The sequence below is a fragment of the Eucalyptus grandis genome, chromosome 3 (assembly GCF_016545825.1).
Source record: "Eucalyptus grandis isolate ANBG69807.140 chromosome 3, ASM1654582v1, whole genome shotgun sequence".
NCBI classification, from domain to species: domain Eukaryota; kingdom Viridiplantae; phylum Streptophyta; class Magnoliopsida; order Myrtales; family Myrtaceae; genus Eucalyptus; species Eucalyptus grandis.
The window spans coordinates 57,811,722-57,833,554 of NC_052614.1; the positions used below are offsets into that span (position 1 = coordinate 57,811,722).

Sequence of the window (21,833 nt, forward strand, 5' to 3'; positions counted from 1 at the left end):
TAAGATAGATTGAAGATGCGGATTGGATCGAGTCTGATAAGTGGAATTCAGTTCAAGATATCATGTCACATTATGATTATTATTATTATGTAGTGTGAATATATTATATATGTATAGATTGGACCGAGTCTAATAAATAGTTGGTCCCCCGCGGTAAATACTTGTGACTAGACATCTAGCTGTACAACTTTAAGTATGCAATAATCTACATGTGACTATGGAGAGATTATATGTGCTCTAGCCCTACCATATCCCTCCTATATTTAATTCTCTGCGTCATTGTGTCCACTAGACAATTCCAAGTTATAGGCCTGCAAAAAAAGTTACGGGGAAAAAATTAAGGATTGTTATTGTAAAAAATTCTAAATCGATATATCAATGTCATATTTACTACGACCTAATTTTCGTATTACGAAAATTCTTGAGTTGGTACGCTAATGTGACAAATCTACTGAATTTTTAGGATAAAATTAGGGAATTGAGCATATTTTTAAAATGTGAGGAATTTTTTAGGTAAAATTAGTAGGTTTGCTGATCTAAGTTCATTTTCTTTATATTGCAAGCTAATCATCCGATGGCTTTCGTCTCTCATGGTTTTAAAACGCGTTACACATTGTAGAGAACTCAAGCCTTATAAGCTTAGGACTCCTCCCCTAAATGATGTGGGACATGAGACATGTGTTTAGCTTCTTGGGTTGCCCGTTAGCGTAGCCTCCCCTGTCATCCTGGCCACGCCCTTAGGGTCGCCACAATATTAGAGGGAAGCTGTTGACACAAAAGAGTGCCTAAATTCCCGACTGACGACTGGGACTTGGAGAGGGCGAGCAAGACGTGATAAAAGTAAAATTTTGTTGGGAGCTTTTAGTCGGCAATTTTTTAGACAACAATCAACGACTAAAAAAAGTTTTGCAAACGGTAAAAACGAAAGGAAATTATTAACTCCTTAAATAGGAGTGTCGATGAATAAAGCATGGTTTTATCAACAAGAAGGCCACGACCGAAACAAATCACTACGAGCTAGGAACCAGGTAAAACCAGGTAATTGTCCAAGTAAAAGGACCAATAGTTTCAGACACAGTTCGCTTGGGCAGGCCTGTATGGCTATCGAGAAATGGAACTGACACGATCATGATGTAGTGGAGCCGAAGATCTCGGAAGCTTACGACCATAAAAGCCGGGAAAAACGGGCCGTTTTAAACATTAGGAAGTCGAGCCCCATGTTACAAAAGTATTGGTAATTGCTAGATTTGAAAAGAGGAGAAGTGCGGTTGATTATCGAATAGCGGGCTTGTCACTGAATTTTAGGAGCCATATTGCTTTCTTTTATAACCGCCGGAAATAACTATAAGTATTAGGATTCTAGTTAGAGTAAAGGCAGCGTCAATCAAGCAATGAATATAAATTATTCAATTTTATCTTTGTGTTACTTTACATTTCATTACTTTTTTTACATGATCGGCCACGATTGCCTCAAATCTTGATACCTTTAATTTTCTTGGCGCATCCCTTATCGATTTACATTTCGAAAGGTTTTATTGTCGGTAACTTTTCGACGAAACAGAAATGAACGAAAGGTAAATTTATCATAAATATATCGATTTATAATTTTTATAATAAAAAAATAAATTTTTGTTGAGCACCAATTTAGAATTTTTTGTAGTAATCCAAAAACTAAAAACTAAACTAATGCCAACTAATGGAAAAAATTTCGTACGCGTTTGAGCATCTACCCACAACCGTTGTCAATTTCGGTGCACTTTGAAATGGAAACTTTTTGTTGATGAACTAATCCATTAAATTAAATTACAATGTGAGGGCCCAGAAAAATAATATATTAAATTAAATTAAATAATACCGGCTGAAGTAACCGAAGGCAACATGCCGCACGTGCCTTTGAAAAGGACCACTGAGTGCAGGAGTTCGGTGTGGATAGGATAAGATCGCTATGTATACATATACATACAAAAATCATTATTTATTTTGGACAAATAAAAGAAAAAAGTGAAAAAAGGAGAGAGCGTCATCAGTGGTACCCCGACACGGTCTAATTCTAATGATTATCGGTCCGTCCCTACACTCCTCTCGCCTGCTCATACGTTGTCTTCACTTTCGCCTGCTATAGCTCCAATTCAAATGGCTTTTATGTTAAAAAAAGAAATGGCTTTTATGCTTCCCTTATTTTTCAAAAGGTACCGGAAAGCAATCCTAAATTATAGACATTATAACATTAATACCCAAATTTATATGTCACAAAAAATCTCAAATTTGCATAAAGTGACAAAAAATTCTCGATTTTTGTCACATTGGTATAAGTTTAAGATTAAAATGGGGGAAATCGTCCCAAACCATATTTTATATAAATGTTAGTTCGATCTTGAACTTTTCAATTTTACCAATTCGGTTATAAACCTTTGTGTGAAATTCTAACCAATTTTGTTAGCCAATTTTTGCCAAAAATCGTGAACATGGCGATGTGCTACATAGGATTAACACCGACAATTGGACGGCATGTTAGTGATAGGACTAGATTAAAATTTCGCACAAAAATTTAGGATTAAATTAATATCCATACAATATGTTTATTACAAATTGAGTAATTTTCTCAAAAAAAAAATTGGGATATTAGCATAGCGGAGGGCATAATTTATGATTTTTTTTGACAGAGTAAAAATTGTAGGTATTCATATCACAATAAATATTAAATATTTGGTGATATTAAATTTTTTTTTTTAATCATCGAGTCATTTTAGCGGGGAGCAAGGACAATCCTAGCTACGAAGTGCATGGTGACATGTACCCAAATAGAACAATAATTGTAAAAGCGATGTTGATCGTGGTGACCATAACAAAAACTCGTTGCACATGGTTTAAAGATTAAATTAGTGAAACAGTGTTGTGATCACCAGAATGTTTTAGAAGTTTCGCATAATTACATGGCGTCAATTATTATTATTGGAAAGCGGAAAAGGTGGATTTACATCTATAAATTTCGGAATTTACATATTAAAAAAATGAATGTTGTAATTAGTAGTGGAGGCTACTTAAGTAGAGTTCTTTTTTTCTTTCTATTGTTTGAATTATTGGTCACTTTCATTTCTTTATGGGAAAATTCCAAATAAGGACCCGAAGTGAACCAATTTTCTCAAATAAGGATCCGAAGTGAACTTTGTGTCAGATAAAGACCCGAAGTAAACTCATTGTCTCAAATAATGACCCAAAGTAGTTGAATCAATTCCAAATAAGGACCTGAGCTTGCTGGTCAACCAAATATTCATTGGCTATCAAGCATGTGACATTTCCGACAACCGGAGTTTGGGCAATTTTGTCCAAAAAAAATATAAGGAAAAATTAACAAATCCTAAAACAGACGGCCGGAGTTTTGATTTCATCTATAATATCACGAATCAATTGCAAACCTCATTGTCTTAGCAATATCATCCCTACCTCCGGTCATCCAGATTTTCCTTCTCTTATTAGGTCCCTTCAAAATTTTCTTATTTTCTATTTTTGCTTGACTCGCAAAGCAGCTGGGTTATAGTTATCAAAATGAAACAACTTAATTACCAATCCACGGGGATGACTGCTCCAAAGCTTGTCCTCAAAAGTTTTCCTGCCTGCCTAAAATATTTTGAATACTCTAGCATTTCACTCAAGATTGCACAAGCCAACTTGCAATGTGGATACGAAAAAGAGAACGTAGATACGCAATTTCCTCCCACATACATCTACTTTGCCCCGAGAACCTCAAATCCAACAGCACAGCAAGAACCGCACTGTCTTGTCATCCTAAAATTTCCAGGCCAAAAATCGCCACAAAACTACAATGTGCACCACGAGTGAACTAGCAATAATTTCCACCAAAGTTGCAATGACGAAACCACAACAACGGCAACTATGAGATGATAACCCAGCAAACACCTAAGTGCCAGTGCCGAACACACACACACACACACAGAGACACGGACTTTATGCACAGAGACACAAAACACTGGCCTTTTAGCGATCCAATTAGCTACAAGTACAGCAAAAACAAACAGCCAGACGGAATTTCTCATAACAGAGATTGTATCCAAAGAAAAGCAGAGACCTTGGAACCGTCTCGGCTCTGACCCAGAGCAAACGAGTACCGGCGACCCCTGAGCAAGAACCGGGAGCGAGACCGCAACAAAGGAGAGAGAGGAGGGACAGCACGGCCCCAAGGGAGCGTTCCGTGCGGTGTAGATTCCCATGGTCATCGCCTCCGCAACTCTACCGAACTTACTAGTGCAGGGAGCCGTCTTGACAAAATTTACAAGAGGCTATTGATAGAAAGAAGAGATGATGGTGAACAATAGATCGATGCTTGCAAGGGGCAGGTGAGAAAGCGACGAGAATAGCAGGGTGAGGAGCGACGAGAATCAAGTTGGAATGATGATCGGGCAGCGATTTGGTTGAGGAGCGGTGAGGGAGAAGAAAGAAGAAAATATAAACTTAATTAATTTAGAATTTTCCCTTTTTTCCAATCATAATTTTCTGACAAAATTGCCCCTATTGTAATCGCTAGAAAATATTTGCCAGTGAGCTAAGGTCCTCAATAGAGATTAAGTTGATTATTTCGGATCCTTATTTGACACAAAATTTACTCCGGGTCCTTATTCAAGACAATGAGTTCACTTCGGGTCCTTATCTGACACAAAGTTTAATTCGGATCCTTATTTGAGAAAATTGATCCACTTCGGGTCCTTATTTGGAATTTTCCCTTTCTTTATTGACCAATATAAAGGATTGAAGAATGTAGACATAATCACACATAGCTAAATTTTAAAATTTATAATAAAAAATCCCTATTTTTAAACCATCAGTTTTAACTCCTCGTTTTCACCAAAATCATTGATACTTAACTTGAATTCTTGATCGCTCGCCCTTTTGAAGAAGAGAGATACAACATAAAGACAGGATTGGGAATTTATCAGTATAAAAGATTAGATCATACACACACACACAAACAATAACCGCTGTAATGTTATCCTTTAAGGTAGAAAGTGAAATTGGTAACATTTTGAAAAAAAAAATATTAAATAAGAAACTTCCTTCACGATCATTTCTCATAAAATGCATTAATCTCACCGATTCTCTAGGACTTATTCTCGATTTATTGTTTGAAAAAAAAAAAAAAAAGCCTTCTCAATTCATCACTTATTAGAAAATGACATATATATATATATCCTTTAAAAGTGCTGAAAGAAAGGGCTCTCGCATTATCATATATATTTTTGCAGTTTCTCTCTCTTTTTTCTTTTTCTTTTGAGGGTGATGACAAAGATATTTACTGTAACAAAAGACGAGCGGGATATCTCACTTTGGTGCTGGCTCCGCCTCCATATAAACCCTCCCCTCCTCCTTCACTCATTTCATATAATTCTGCTCACTTATCAAGCTCGCAAACACCCAGCATCATTCACACACACACACACACAGATGGGGAAAGAGATAGTGAGCGCAGAGGAGGAGGATATTCAGAGATGGCTGAGTGAGTCCTCCTCCTCCTCCTCCTCCTCCTCCTCCTCCTCCTCCTCCTCCTCCTCCTCCTCCTTCTCCTCGATGCATCAGGAACCGAAGGTGCCCCTGCTCTCGCTGAACCACGTGTCGTTCGTGTGCAAGTCGGTGGCCGAGTCCGTGAGGTTCTACGAGCGTGTCCTGGGCTTCTTCCTCATCAGGCGCCCTTCCTCCTTCAACTTCGAAGGCGCCTGGTAAATCCTAGCATGCCCGTTTTTGGTTTTTCGCTTTGCCCCCCTTCGCTTCCCTTGCTGGAATCGCTGGGAATCAATGCTTTGAAACTTGTATGACGTCGGTCGGACCGGGGTGTACGCATTGTGGTACTGGCCCCGGTCTTAGATGTGGGCATTTCTTTGTACGTGGTCCGGTCAGTCCGGTCCGACGGAAAATGTAAGTGTGGTTAGAGCATGTAGATCTCTCAGCTCATCCCTAACTTATTTGGAGATGTTTGGTGGGGGTCGAAAGAGCGATTCTCGCATTGTGAACTACCCATCCTACATGAATCTTTTCATGCCATTTCACTCAAATCAACAAGAAGCTTTTGAAATGAGGCCCAGCTTATAGTGAGAAACATGTTTTCTCTAAATTCCAATCTTTATTAACGACGAAAACCTTTTATCATGTCATCTTTGAAACACAATTGTGTGTTTTTTTTTTTTTTTTGGTTATAGTTTTGAGGGCTTTTAAAGAAAGGGTTAATATCCTAAAAAACCATAAACTAGTATACATGTGACAAATTTACCAAAAAAACTATTTATTTTACCATGAAAAACTCTAAACTTGTACATTTATGAAAAATTTACCCCGATTGACCATAAAAAACCCTAACTTGATACATTTATGACAAATTTATCACAAATTAATTTATTCGATTGCAAAAAAACCCAAGCTAGTAAATTTGTGAATATACCCTCCGCTAAATTAGATTAATACCACAAAAAAAAATCACAAAAATTGTAAACTGTGACAAACGAAGCATAAAATCCCAAATCGGTATATCATTCAACTATCACATGTCATTTAACTTAATAATTTGATAGTAAAATTTAATGATAATTAACAGAGGATAATTTTTTTTTGATGACCCGGGAACCCCGCACAGCCGGCAATCGGTGAGGTAAACCCGGGGTGACGGTAGCGGAGGATCCACCACCCCGACGTCACACTTAAAATCCCGTGCGGCCAGCGGGATTTAAACTCCTCTCCTCCTCGCAAAGGATCATGGGAGCCTTATCCAATTGGGCCACCGCAAGCGGTGGTAACAGAGGGTAAATTTGTCACAAGTATATCAGTTTGGGGTAAATTTGTCAAAGGTATACCAGTTTAAGGTTTTTGGTGGTTAAAAGAATAGTTTAGGGTAAATTTGTTATATGTGCATCAGTTTAGAATTTTTGAGGATATTAACCTTTAAATACCAACATGGTCTCCATCATCAAACCCTTTGGACCTACATAAGTCTTTTGAGATATTAAAGCATTTTAGCCTTAACTTTGCTTGATTCGTGCTTAGAACAGCTTGTTTTGCCCTTTTATATTGTTAGCAGCCTTTCTGAAGTGACTTCGTTTAGTGTGGAAAAGAAGCAAAGGAGTAAACATGAGGTGATGTGGGTTCCCCTTTTGGGGTGCGTTTATCATTTTTTTTTGGGGGGGGGTTAATTTCCTCTTTTCTAATTTAGCAATGGGCCCCAAGTGTGCTGGCGAGACAGTCATTACAGATATTTAAAATTTTCTAAAGTAATTTTTTTGAGATAATTAAATGCTTAACTAGTGTTTAGGAAAAAGAGGAGAAGAAGAAATCCAATAAGAAAATCCTCATTTTAAAGCGATAGGTTGATTATCCATAATTTGGGATAACCAGATTGCGTCTCTTCCCATCTACTCTTTTGACTTGACACTCTTACCTTGATTAGTTAAATAAGAACAATTCTCCAATCCACCATCACCTGATAGCTTCTTTGAGCAGTTCTGTTTAGGTGGATGTTTAGTTCTTCTGGAACCTACATGTATAGTAGTAGTCTTTTTGAATCTTGTTGATTTTTTCCTCTTTTGCGAAAATTGTGGAATTCAAGAAAGATGTTTGATACACGAGTCCATGGCGCGGACCGGATTTGATAACAGAATCAGCCCTTCTCGTTTTCAGGCTGTTCAACTATGGAACTGGCATCCATTTGCTTGAAGTGGAGGATGTTCCTGCAAAGAAAGGGGCGATAAATCCCAAGGACAACCACATCTCCCTCCAGTGCTCCGACATGAAGCTCGTGATGAAGAAGCTGGAAGAGATGAACATTGAGTACGTGACCACAGTCGTCGAAGAAGGCGGCATCAAGGTCGATCAGCTGTTCTTCCACGACCTGGACGGTCGCATGATCGAGATCTGCAACTGTAACAACTTGCCGGTTCTTCCCCTGTCCTCTTGCCCACTCAAACTCCCCAAAACTAACAAGGACCCGTCCCCGTCCACATTGTATGATAAGTTCCAGAATTGGTGTTTGGACATACAATGCGCCATGGAAGTTGCGAATCAGATGATGGACACCTTGGTGAAGAACATGTTCGACATCTCGATATGAGCTGAATCTAGGATTTGACATCGAAGCAAATTTTGCCGAGCAATTCAAAGGACCCCTTTCATGTATAGAATTTGCCAAGTCTCTCTCTGTGCAGGTTGCAAAATGAGTGTAAAGATTTGAACAATAAGGAGATGTTTCACCGTCTGGAAAAAGTACAAGCAAATTCAATCTTTGTTTCAATTAAGTAGCGTCTGTCTTATATCCCCTTCTTGGCTTAGCTGTAAAGGCTTTTGCAGCCTACGGTTGTTGAGTCCATCGTCGTGGCTTCAAAATACAAGTAAAATCCATCAATTGTTGTATTGTGATAACTCATGCACATTAGCGCTCCTTTGGGGAAAGTTTTGGTGCCAAACTCACTAGTTGCAAAACTAAATAAGAGGACTGACCTACCGGAGCTATAATCTGCAAAATTTACCTTGCTATAAAAAATTTGAGTTTACAAATTGTTCAAAAGATCTTAGAAGAGCAGAGATGCATCATTGCAAGGCAATGGAAGGACAGGGATCACGAACTCTTCGAGTAAGTTACAGACTGGGTCTTTCAAAGAAGTTGCCCAATCCTAAAGCCGATTTCAAGCTAGTGGGCAATTCAACTCAACAAGACATCTCAAGAAAGGGTCAAGAGGCCATAACATACATGATAATGGAGCTGAGCAACATGCTATACTCGCAAGTCACCGCTCCTAGTCTTCGAAGCCATTTAGTGAGTCTTTCAGATGCTTCTTTCCCAATTACTATACCATCTCTCTCGTTCCTTGCTCTACATATTTTATTCTCTCATTCATAAGAATAAAGCACGAGGGCCAACTTTATAATAACTATGGAATATCTACTACTTAAATATGGGCATCTAAATGCAATACAAAATAACTCGAACAAGATTAGAAAGGGGAAAAAGAAGTCCAAAATCTGATGATCAAGAAGATAAATGATGCAATACAATCTTCCTACTATCTTCTTCCCGCAAAATGTGAGGCACCCTCAACTCCACATTCTCATTCTTGGCTCCCAGATATCGATGTTTTGGCTTTGTTGAGGATATCCTGTGGCACCACAACCCTGAACACCACATATTGATGATTCAAGCTTTTTCCCCCTGTAGCCGGTGAACGCTGCCCAACGCTTCCGCACTCAGATTTGGAAAAGCGTAAAACACATGCCTGATTCTCTGATGCACAAGTGCCATTGCACACCTTAAACAAGACAAGATGTAGCAGAAAAGTTCAATATCAGGAATTTCATCACTCTATTTCAAAAAATCTACAACTCTTAACGCTTGTTACGCCAAATGAATTGCAACTCTCCATTTTATTTTCTCCATATCTCAAATGTGAAAAATATCTAATCTACTGTAGAGAAAAGTTACTTTGTATTATTCAATAAACTTTAATATATATATACATAAAAAATAAACCCTAAAAGTGGTAAAGACTAATTTACCCTTCTTACTTCTAACACTCCCCCTCAAGCTGGAGCATAAATATTAATCATGCCCAGCTTGTTACAAATATGTTCTATCCTCCCATTACCCAAGGACTTAGTAAAGATGTCTGCAAGTTGTTCACTGGTTCGAATATGACTGGGAAGAATTACTCCATTTTGCAACTTCTCTCGAATAAAATAACAATCAACCTCAATGTGTTTTGTTCTCTCATGAAACACGGGGTTGTAAGCTATATGCACAACAGCTTTATTATCGCACCACAGAGTCATGGGTACTAAATCTTTAAAGCCTAATTCAATCAATAACTGTCGAATCCACACTAATTCACACGTCACTTGTGCCATGGCTCTATATTCTGACTCAGCACTAGAGCGAGCAACAACACTTTGTTTTTTACTTTTCCATGATACCAGATTTCCTCCGACTAAGGTACAATATCCACTAGTTGATCTTCTATCATCTGGAGACCCAGCCCAATCAGCATCAGAAAAACCTTCAACTCTGTTATGACCATGGTTTTGGTAGAGAATTCCTTTTCCCGGAGCTTTCTTCAAATACCTCAATATCCGAATAACTGCATCCCAGTGAGATGTACGAGGGGAAGACAAAAACTGGCTTACTACACTGACAGGAAAAACAATGTCTGGTCGAGTAACTGTAAGATAATTCAGCTTACCTACCAGTCTTCTATATCTCTCAGGATTATTAAGAATTTCTCCTCCATCAGCAACTAATTTAACCCCTTGTTCCATGGGTGAATCAAGAGGCTTTGATCCCAACATACCTGTCTCAGTGAGCAAATCCAAGACATATTTTCGCTGTGACAGAACAACACCTTTTTGTGATTGTGCCACTTCGATTCCTAGGAAATATTTCAATTTTCCTAAGTCTTTAGTTTGAAACTGCTGCTGAAGATAGGCTTTTAGCTCAGCTATGCCAACCAAGTCATCTCCCGTGATGATAATATCATCAACATACACAATCAAGAATAGCTTGCCTCCCCTTGATTGTTTATAAAAGAAAGAATGATCATTTCCACATCTTGATAGCCCAAAAGACAATACAACCTCAGAAAATCTTCCAAACCATGCTCGTGGAGATTGTTTCAAACCATATAAAGATTTTTTTAATTTGCAAACTAGTCCAGACTCCCCCTGAGCAACAAACCCTGGAGGTTGCTCCATATAAACTTCCTCATGAAGAGTGCCATTCAAGAAAGCATTCTTAACATCAAGCTGAAATAAAGGCCAATTATACGTTGCAGCAAGAGAGATCAAAATACGAACAGAAGTAAGTTTGGCAACAGGAGAAAATGTGTCTAGATAGTCAACCCCATACACCTAAGCATACCCTTTTGCAACAAGTCTTGCTTTTAAACGAGCAAGAGAACCATCGGGGTTAACTTTTACAGCATACACCCATCGACAACCAATAGCAGTTTTGCCTAGAGGAAGTGGTACTAAGTCCCAAGTTTGATTAATCTCAAGAGCCTGTAATTCTTCTTCCATTGCTGTCCTCCAACCAGAACTTTGTAACGCCTCAGCAACAGATTTGGGGATAGGAAATTGTTCAACAGTAGTTAAAAATACTCGAAATGTAAGAGACACAGAAAAGTGAGAAATAAAATTTGCAATAGAATGTTGAATACTAGTACGTGTACCTTTGCGATGAGCAATAGGAAGATCAAGATCAGATACAAGAGGGGGGGACAGCTAATGGTGGATCTGGAGCTGAAGTCGGCGTAGTAGTGACATGAGGAGCAGGGGGAGTAGTAGTAGCATCACGATGACGTCGTGTGTAAACCTGGAGAGGAGGTGGTTTCTCTGTAGATACTGGTGAAACATTGGGAATAGTAGACCGTATGGTGGTCAAATACAAGTCTTTATCTAATTCAGACACATCAATTGGAACATTATGATAAGGAGTGGATTCAAAAAATGAAACATCAGATGTTACAAAATATTTTCTCAGTAATGGACAATAACAGCGATATCCCTTTTGAGTGCGGGAATAACCCATGAACATACACTTGAGTGCTTTGGGATCAAGTTTTGATACTCCGGGTCAATGATCACGAACAAAATAGACACAACCAAAGATACGGGGTGGTAAGACAAATAGTGGTTCACTAGGAAGCAAGGTGGAAAAAGGAATACCACCTTGTAGAATAGAAGAAGGCATGCGATTAATGAGATAACATGCGGTTAGAACAGCATCAGACCAAAAGGTTTTCGGTACCTTCATCTCAAATAACATGGATCTAGTAACTTCCAATAAATGCCTATTCTTCCGTTCAGCAATACCATTCTGTTGTGGAGTATCAGGACATGAAGATTCATGGACCATACCATGTTGAGTCATAAAATCAGAAAAGGATGTGGAAAAATACTCCTTAGCATTATCAGAACGCAGAACTTTAACACGCATGCCAAATTGAGTATAAATTTCAGATATAAATGCACGAAAAATAGAAAATAATTCTGAACGATCTTTCATTAAATATAACCAAGTAACTCTGGAATAGTCATCGACAAAAGTAACAAAATATCTGAAACCTGAATTGGAAACCACACGACATGGACCCCAAATATCTGAATGAACTAATAAAAAAGGAGATGCTGATCGTTTAACAACTCGAGGTGTATAACTAACACGATGTAATTTGCCAAGTTGGCATGACTCGCACTCTAGACTAGAAAGAGATTGAAAACTAGAATCTAACTTTTGAAGACTACGTAGAGAAGGATGACCAAGACGACAATGGATTTGATGTGGGGACGCAACACTTGTGCAAGCAACTGAAGAAACATCTTCAAGTATATATAGCCCCCCTTCCTCACGTCCTCTACCAATCGTCTTCTTCGTAGCCAGATCCTGGAAGACACAAGAATCAGGATAAAAAGCTACTGAACACTGAAAGTTTTTGGTTAACTTACTAACAGACATTAGGTTAAATGGAAGTTGTGGAAGATAAAGCACTGAGGACAAAGGTAATGAAGGATTTGGGTTAACTGTCCCAATTCCCCTAACATGTGTAGGTGACCCATTGGCTAGAGTAACTATGGACGAAGATGGAGAAAAAGAGGAAAATATACCTGAAAGACCTGACATGTGATTAGAAGCCCCTGAATCAATGATCCAAGCACGAGAAGTAGCCGAAAGACATGCAATAGCATTACCTGTCTAAGCCAAAGTAGCAGTGGAAGAAACAGGCTGTGAGATTTGAGACTGTGTGTACCGAGCATATTCCTCACCAGACATAACCACCACCTTGTCTTTAGATGACTGTGGAGTAGAGTCAATATTAGACGCCGTATTAGCAAACTGGTGCTGCTACCCTGGTCTTCCATGTAGCTTGTAGCAAATTTTTTGAATATGACCAGGTTTGCCACAGTAATGACAAACTCGGGTAGTTCCCGAATTATCAGTAGATATATGGAATTGTCCATAAGGATGCTGATTACCTTGACCTCTCCCTATTCCAATGCCTCGGCCTCCTCCTCGGACAGCACGCCCAATATACCCGCCACGGGTTCCTCCATCACTCCTATTACCACTACCAGTTCGAGTCTGGGACACAAGGGCTGAACTCCCCACCATACATGATGTATCCTGAGAGGACTCACGAGATACTCGAAGAACTCGAGCAAATGTATCTGTGAGTGATGCTATATTCTCTCCTCCAAGAATCTGAGACCTAACATTTTCACACTCAGAACCAAGACATCCTAAGAATCCCATTACAGCCAATTGTTCCATTTGACGTTGCATTTGTTGAACATCAGCTGAAATAGGGAGAACAGCATTCAACTCCTCATACAATCTCTTAAAGTCTGCAAAGCATTGAGTAATAGAGCGCCCCTTTCTTTCAAATCGATAAAACTCCTGCGATAACTCATAAATCCGTGACAAATTATCTTGGCCAGAATACAGCACATTCAAATACTCCCATAGTTCTCTGACTGTATCAACATGAGTTACCATGTCAACTATATTACTCTCCATAGAATTCAACATTTGACTAAGAATGCGTGCATCAACACCATCCCAAGTTACATCATCTCTGGGCTTAAACTCAGTTAAGTGTCTATGTTGATTTCTACCTGTCAAAGTAAGCTTCACGATTTTCTTCCATTGATAGAAGTTAGCACTACCTGCGAGCTTCTTATCAGTAATTCGATTAGATGAAGAGGAAATCACCTCACTCATCACAGTATTACTCTTCTCATTATCTCCATCAATTGCACCCTTCGAGGGATCGCCCATTTTCCAAATAAAAATAAGCAAACTCTGACCTTAGCTTCCGTTAGACAACTCAGCCTCAATAATTCAATAACCCAATATTACCACTACCAAATAGAATGATAGAAGCTACCACACAACTTTCAAATCATCAAATAAATAACTGCACTATACCCAAGCAGCAACTTGCTTCATCACACGTCTCAAACAAATAAATCAGCCAAATCAGCAACTTTAAAGCAAATTCTAACCGTACAAAATCATCCCGAAATCATCCCGATGAGTGCTATTGCACTTTGTCGCTACAGCAACCCACAAGATCATCCCAAAATCATCCTCTGTCGCTACTGCTTTCTCTCTCTAGGGTTTTCCCTCTCCTTCACCGATCTCACGTACAAGAAGTGGCACAGCTACACCACCAAATCCAACCAGCATAGGGTCATCAAAACCCCTGGGAGGCCAGCAAATCACACAAGCACGAGCGTGCTGAAGTCGTGCAAGCGAGCCGAGCGAGTGCGAGCGCGCCACGCGAGCAGCACAATCAAGCCGTGCAGGCAGCGTGAGCGGCGCGAGCTGAGCGAGCCGCGCGAGCCACAAGAGCTGCGTGAGCACCACGAGTGAGCCTCGCGAGCAAGCCGCGCGAGCACCGCAAGTGAGCCTCGCGAGCGAGCCGCGCGACCGCGAGTGAGGCCCTAGTCCGGCGAGTCGACGGCGGTCCGGTGAATCGACGGCGGCGAGCGGCTCCGTAGTCTAGGTTAAGCCCTAGGCTCTGATACCATGTAGAGAAAAGTTACTTTGTATTATTCAATAAACTTTAATATATATACATAAAAAATAAACCCTAAAAGTGGTAAAGACTAATTTACCCTTCTTACTTCTAACATCTACAAAGAGGACAGGAATGCAAAGTGCATTTGCAAAGAACCAGTACTGTCCAAGGCAGAATCTCAGATATTTTGGGCAAAGGGTAATAAGCCAAATAGGCTGCACATGCACCAAACCAGATAGTTGCAGATGATTTGTTTTAACTTACATTGTGGGCAACATTGTGCACGGTTCCCAAACAAGGTAGATGTCATTGCCAGTGCATAAATACGGTCTACTAGAGAGATCACCATTTCCATAAGCAGTATCATCTTTTCCATCATTGTCGACCTGGATTCCCACAATTATATAGGTGTCAGTGCTAAAATAAAATATCGTCAGATTAAATGCAAAGGAGAAGCAGAGAATCGATCTATAGAATCGAATGCAATAGTTAGTTCCATATGTTCAGTGCCAAATGATCCTCAAGCATTTCATGTTCAGTGCCAACTAGTTAATTGGTGGACAATGCATGTATTATTGGTTGAGTAAGCATTGTCATGAAAAGGTGTTCACTTAATAATTATTGCATATACAGAGTTGACTGTTAGCAAGTCTATCAAGACAATGAAATTGACTGAGGGATGATCATAACATGCACCCAACCAACCATCCAAGAGCTAATCGGAGTTTGAGTTGAGCAATAACAAATGAAATAGTATGATGATATTCACAAATGTTGAGAAAAGATGATGCACTTTATGACAAATAAGCAGATGATACTTAGATGCCATTGTCATGCTAGAAACGCTTGCCAGGATTTCCTTCACATGTAGAGGAAAAGCATACGTTGTTGCCATCAGTTTTCCGTCTTTTTGCTTGAGACTTTGCAGGAGATAGAATAAACTTCTCTTTGGTAGCTTCATCTTTGTATCTCACATCAGGGAATAAGCGTCTGTCCCTGGCAGCAGATGATTCAATGGCCACCATCGCAGCATGTCGCAACAGGTGCCAAAATGAAGAGCTCCTGCCAGTCTGTTCATCTACTCACCATCGTGGATGTAGACAAGAAATGGATGTCTCAACTTGCTCTGCCCCACCTGAGGAACAGCGTTGAAGACATGATTCATGCTTTGTCCATTGAGTCATTTCAGCAGAAGATTTGGTGGAACTACTATATTCAGCACCAACTTCTGTTTTTGGAGTTTGCCAAGAGCAGACTTCATCACATGCCCCTGCAATCACTTGATTAGATAGAGGATCTACAATTGCTGCAGCATTGACCACCTGTGGACAAGAGAAGGGTGTAACAAAAGCAAACTTTGTGCAATTTCCACAACATACGAGGTTCCCACACCAGCATAAAACAAAATTGGACGCATGACTAGGGAGCAACATGAAGTACTACATTTCCTTCCCAAAACCTCTATTTTACTACATCTATGCATGAACATTTCAAGGGATAAATGTCTAAAGGACCCAGCCTGCAAAATGATCAAATTGTTCTCCACTATTATAAAACAGTTTTCTTCTAGTTTTTTGGTTCCAAAGTCAATAAACGTGACTTTCACGTAAAAACTTCACATTCCTGTCAAGTTAATTGCAACGAGTAAATCTCACTTCTTGTTACCAAACCCAAAATGATTCTTGTAAGCTAATGCGAGCTATGGTAAGTCCTCTATGGCTTGATGGGAAAATTGTTGAAAGTGCAAACACTGGAGCAGTTAGAAATGATACTCGTCGAACATGTACTTGGATGTGCTTTACTTCACACAATACTGATTCAAAGGAAAATAAAAAGTAGCACAAAGGGAAGGCCTTTGAGCATGCCAAATTGTCTCACAAAATGTCAAAGCAGTATAACGCTCGGAAAGAAATGATTGCCATGTATAAGAGAATTTCTTTTCTTTCTTTAGTTGGTAAGATGGGGAGGCCAGGTTAATACTCATATTCAAGAACTTTGAGATCTTGACTAGTCAGAGATATAAGTAGCTGTGAACTTGATGAAATCAATCAAAGTTACATTCATTAATTGCAAGTCAAGGGCATACCTGAACACTTACCACATTACCATGAGATTTCACCAATTCCAGAGCATACTTCATAAAACTTACAACCGATTGTGAGTCTTCATCACTAAACCCAGTTATGCCACTGATATTGCTGCTATGCGGAAAATCAGAAGTTAAGAGAACAAATAGTAATGACATAGGGTATGTATCAGTGCACATTATACACATGAATAGAGTAACAGATAATTCCTTGTGATCATTGACAAGAAGTAAAATTAGGAAATGCTAAAATAAAGGTCAAATATTTGCACAAACTCCATTGAATTGAGTCACACAGAGGTGGAGCTTGCGTTTGATTGCAAAAGGTGGGAGAGGAGAATGATAAGACTTAAACCTGGCCTAGTGACTTAAAAAGAGTGTTTTCCAACCAACTAGACAACCCTTGGTCTCTATAGCCAAGATTCAGTAGCAACCATTATGCATGATGGAGATGACTTGATTAGTTATTCCTTGAAAGTAACTTCTCAGGTTTATATATAACCCAAAACTCCTCTCAGTCAGATGCAACCAAAACTAAAATAACTCAGCAGAACAAAGTAAAATCAATCACATCCTAAATTTCTAAAAACAAAGCTTATCAAATTTGAGATGGCCACTCAAAATGCAACTCTTTGTAAGTCTTTGGTTTTCAGACTCCAACTTCCAACTTATCTGCTTGGAAATAAATTCTGGAGGTAAAAAGTATAAAATGAACACCCAATGCTGCCCAAGAGAATATCAAAATCCTTAAGAAAGTTATCCTGGAAAAACCACCTTAACCTGCTTCATTGATTGAGACAAAATCAGAATTAGAGACATCTGCACAGCTGATGCAAATACCCTAAACCAGCAAAAATGTCCTAAAACATGATGACAATATGTTGATCCTAAGACATGAACATGCATTACCATTACTGTTGGGAATATTTAAAATAGACGTACTAGGTTGGTGGATGGTATGAGGTGGGCCATAGCTTGCACTGTTCTACCCACTCTTCCTTTGACGACGCAGCATATTTGCAGACCTATCACAAATTACCATGAATAAGCACAAAGAACAAAATCCCACTTTGCCACCACATAATGAAGTGAAACAACGCCATTTTCAGGTTACATGTTACAGGGAGTTCTTATGTAGCATAACTTCTTATGCTTATATTTGGATTACAAATATACACTGATTAAGATAAGCATGATATACAGAAAATAAAGCATTAGAATTTTATTAACAATTAATAGACTTTCCTAATATCAAATCATCTGTGCACTTTGAAAGATTTGAGAAGGATACACACTTACACCTAACAATAGGATATGGCTTCTTTTCATGCCATAATGAACTTAAAAAGACAGGTTACATGATGAAAAAGAAAAATGATAACAAATTCAAGAGATGGAAACTTTGTTCAAATTTAGGGTTTGAAAGCCAAATTGATTTATATATACAGTGACATCCTACCCAGCAACTGAAGTGCTATGTTAGAGAATCTAATGCCATTGACAATACGGATGTTTGCTGTTGCTTCATTATTATCAACCAGTGAAGATGTTTCAACTCCTTATTCACTTGAAGTGCAGTTCACTGGCTGTGCGGACATAACAGAGCAAACAATATTAGTGTACAACAACCAATACCAAGAAGCCCTCTTTGGCATAAATAGCCTATAAAGCATTGAAAAAAACTACAAAGACCAAAAGAAATTCCCTAGCGAAGCCCAGAGTGGTCCGCTCGGGTCATAAACACAACTTTACCTCCTAAAGCAGCAGAAAGGAGATCATCACAAAAGAACTCCTTTCAGCTAAGCGACATTTTGATATAGATATATCAGCCGATATGCATTAGTTACTTAAATGAGATGTCCCATAAATAAATAAATAAATAAAAAGGAGGGAGAATTTGTGAAATAAAATCTTCTAGAACTTGGAAAATGGGAGAAGAGAAAAGGCATCAACAGATGTCAAATTTGCTAGCGGTCCAAGGTAGGGTAAGATACTCCGTGAGTAAACACCGTTACTCACAGATACCATAACTTGTCAAAGCTGCATATGATTCTCTCTACAAGTTATTGAAGATAATGTAAAACATGGGAAAATCAACATGAAATGCTGACAAGAAAACAACCCACTTTTGCCACAAAAGGACTCAACTGATAAGAACTCATTACATCCTTCATGTCACATGGAATTCCATCAAAATCACCATTTTCGGGAGCCAGACATAAGATCACTGATAGCTGAATTTTTCCTGTCAAAACCATTACAACAACTAGACAGTTCAAGAAATACATAAAAAATCAGTTTAAGAAGTGCTGAAAAGCTGGGTAGTTAAAAGATGATTTGTTGATGAAAAAATACAAACACCTATCCCAGGTTTCCATCAAATCGACCTTGCATAGTAAATAATTAGAAGATTCTCCGAGACAATTACCAGTTCATCCTCAAATGCAAATTATTGTATATTGAGTAGGCCACTGTTTTTGTTTGGTTTCTTGTTTTCTCAATTTTCTGATCTTTCAATCCTATTTACTTCCTGCTAATGTTCCTTTTCTACACAGGATGTGCACATAAGAGGTATTGTAATCCTATTCAATCAATTTTCACGATTGATAAGGAAAAACCAACAACTGAGCACTTAAATTAACAAGCAATACAGGTTGTTTTCATAATTCTTCATCAGGTTTTTCAATGACTTGCATAGCTAAGACATACTAGAAAACAAGCTAAAGACCAGAAACCAATGGTAGCATTTGAGTTTCATCAAAAAACATTCTTCCTGAATCAGGCATTTTGTATTCATAATAGTCCCTCAAAAGAATTTCCAGCAGTAGAAGAAGAAAATTCAGGATATGCATGCAGAATGGAGGAGGCAAGGAGCACCCCTCATTCACCCCACGACATAAGCAAACCATCCACAGAAACCACAGCTTCATCACTTGAGTGTGGCTTAGGACTAAGTGTCTTGCTGAGCAATTACACCGATGATGTGAATATGACTTTAAATATCTAATGCTGATTGATTTGTTATACTCAAGTTAATGACTTACGGTGCTTCCAATGCAGACAAAGCTTTCTCATAACTTTGGGGATTAAAAGTTCAGATATAATTTCTTTGATCCGATGACAATTGCCATGCATGAGGTCAGAGGATTCTATTCCCTCTTTTTTGTTACTAAAAGAGCAGTAAATACACAGGACTGATGTCTAATCAAGAATTACACACGTGAGGATAAACAACAGACATTTAATTCTTTGCATGAAATTGTTCCCGTTGAATGACCCTTGCATGATGACAACAACATTGCAATGGTTTTTTTAATGCTTTTAAAGGGTAACCCATAAACAAAAGACGATAGAAAGACCTAGTTAAGCAACTACTCTTATGTTCACTTAATGAGTAAAGCTTCACCTTATGATTTCACAATCTTCTAATTCCATAACCGACATGCACAGCAAAAATTGATCCTCAAATTTAAAAAATGCAAGAAACAATGATGTTCAAATATCAATATCAGTAAGTGACCAATCACACCAGTGACAAACAAAACACCAATATGCTTACGAACGAAGAATGTACCTCCTTCGAGACGCTTCTTCTTCACCCGCTTCACGTGGTGGAGGTCCTCCAATGGCGCAATTTGACTCAAACGCCTAACCAATAACCAAACAACGAATTCCCAAGAAAAATTGAGCGGAAAATCAAACCATATACGAAACAGCAATTTCTGAGAAGCGCAGAACGAGCTTTAACACATAAATCCAAAGTAAGACACTGAGACTGACCTCATGATAGTGTTCGTGAGCTTCGGCTGCTCAATCTGAGCTGCGACCACGTTCACTGCATGCAGGAAAAGGAAAAAAAAAAAAAAAAAACGCAACGAAACGCCAATTCCGAAGCGCAGAACACATCAGCAACACGTCAAGTTCGGATCTTTCGCTCAGGATTCGGTCGGTCGTCCATGAAGGATATACCTGTGAGTTGCTGATCAGGCGGAATCGGCGGCCTGCCGGGGACGTGGACGATTCGCCACACATCGTCGTTCTCGCTGCTCATCGCTCTTCGCAGCTATCACCGGTCGCCGGAAGCACGAAAATCGGCGGGAAACCGCGACGCCGTCGGCGGTAACTAAGCTCGCCGGCGCGGCGGCTGAAAGTGGAAGAAGCGGCAACCGTCTCGACGGAGAGAGAAAGAGAGAACTCGTGCCTGATTGTGGGCCTGAACCGGCCCATTCACTTTCAAGCCCGCCCATTCGCTGTTACAGTGGCTCTTTTTTTTTTCTTTTCTTTTCTTAATTGATTTTCTTTGAAAGATATTTCTTGTAATTTTCTTTTATAGTTATTGAATAGTACAGCATTTATCATATTCTTAACATTCGCCATCAGGGTTTAATCACATGCTGAATAGATAAAAGACCCTGGAAAAGGTAAATAAATTACTCAAAAGATCAAAAATTTCAAATATATGAGCAAACGGAGGCGAATCCCTATTTATCATCCGATAAAATGGGGGTCCTGCAAATTTGTCTGGTGGATATGACTTTTCAAACAAAAATGATCGTGCAGCGACAATGAATTGCTACGATGCAGATTGAATATGCATGATAAGTTGATATTTTTTGTTTCTTTTCTCCCCATACGGATCAGCTTTGAATGGTTAAAGGCGGGGAAGAGAGAGAGAGAGAGAGAGAGCCGAGGGTTCTGCCCTCATGTCCGGTCAAAGGAGAGAGAGGACGAGATCGATATGAAGAAGAACAGTGGAGAGAAAGACAGACTGCATAAGAGAGAGAGAGAGAGAGAGAAAGAGAATCATGAATGTCGGGGCAGTGCGGGGAGAAATAATTGGGGCCGTCCCCTCTGATTCCGGACTCGTCTTGTCCGCATCGGATTCCTCCTCCGTACGCCTCCCACCTCACCGCATTCCTCGCTCACCAATCTCCCCTCCCTCCCTCCCTCTCCCTCCCCCACCGCCGTCCGATGATCTCTTTGTCTCGAGCCTTGGCAAAATTGATGGCGGCGATCGACCGACGTGGGGACGGTTCGGTGGGGGCAAGAAAAAGGGCGAAAAGCATGTTAAAATTCGATCGTCTCTAATTGGGGTGGAACTGAGAAAGTATGATGGTTTCCGAAAGACCATCTCGGCTTTGGGTGAAAATGGGGGAAGGGGGAATTCTTCCCTGTGGACCCGAGTTCAT

The 21,833-nt window shown here is 39.4% G+C and overlaps 3 protein-coding genes across 3 annotated transcripts; 1 reads left to right on the top strand and 2 right to left on the bottom strand.

The window, feature by feature from the left end:
* Positions 1 to 5,580: 5,580 nt before the first annotated feature.
* LOC120291999 lies at positions 5,581 to 8,337 on the top strand. Its single transcript, XM_039309838.1, has 2 exons — positions 5,581 to 5,729; positions 7,675 to 8,337. Exons 1-2 carry the CDS (start codon positions 5,581 to 5,583, stop codon positions 8,102 to 8,104), a joined length of 579 nt encoding a protein of 192 aa, XP_039165772.1. The 3' UTR covers positions 8,105 to 8,337.
* A 546-nt stretch (positions 8,338 to 8,883) lies between these two features.
* Positions 8,884 to 20,890, bottom strand: LOC104438159 (tRNA-specific adenosine deaminase TAD3). The gene is given in 10 exon segments (XM_039310448.1): positions 8,884 to 9,190; positions 9,193 to 9,296; positions 14,835 to 14,944; positions 15,443 to 15,880; positions 16,657 to 16,756; positions 17,587 to 17,669; positions 18,771 to 18,889; positions 20,219 to 20,292; positions 20,425 to 20,479; positions 20,614 to 20,890. Coding segments are annotated over 10 exon segments (1,257 nt in total). The 5' UTR covers positions 20,696 to 20,890; the 3' UTR covers positions 8,884 to 9,098.
* On the bottom strand, positions 12,362 to 14,400 carry LOC120292226. The gene is made up of 2 exons (XM_039310447.1): positions 12,727 to 14,400; positions 12,362 to 12,421 (listed from the first exon to the last, which is right to left on the bottom strand). Exon 1 carries the CDS (start codon positions 13,811 to 13,813, stop codon positions 12,881 to 12,883), a length of 933 nt encoding a protein of 310 aa, XP_039166381.1. The 5' UTR covers positions 13,814 to 14,400; the 3' UTR covers positions 12,362 to 12,421; positions 12,727 to 12,880.
* Positions 20,891 to 21,833: the final 943 nt, after the last annotated feature.

What these genes read in the sequence shown, in the direction of transcription:
- LOC120291999 (XM_039309838.1), top strand. Translation starts at nt 5,581, where the DNA reads ATGCATCAGGAACCGAAGGTGCCCCTGCTCTCGCTGAACCACGTGTCG. An exon ending in TTCAACTTCGAAGGCGCCTG is followed by an intron (nt 5,730 to 7,674) that starts GTAAATCCTAGC and finishes TCTCGTTTTCAG; the next exon opens with GCTGTTCAACTATGGAACTG.
- LOC120292226 (XM_039310447.1), bottom strand. Translation starts at nt 13,813, where the DNA reads ATGGGCGATCCCTCGAAGGGTGCAATTGATGGAGATAATGAGAAGAGT.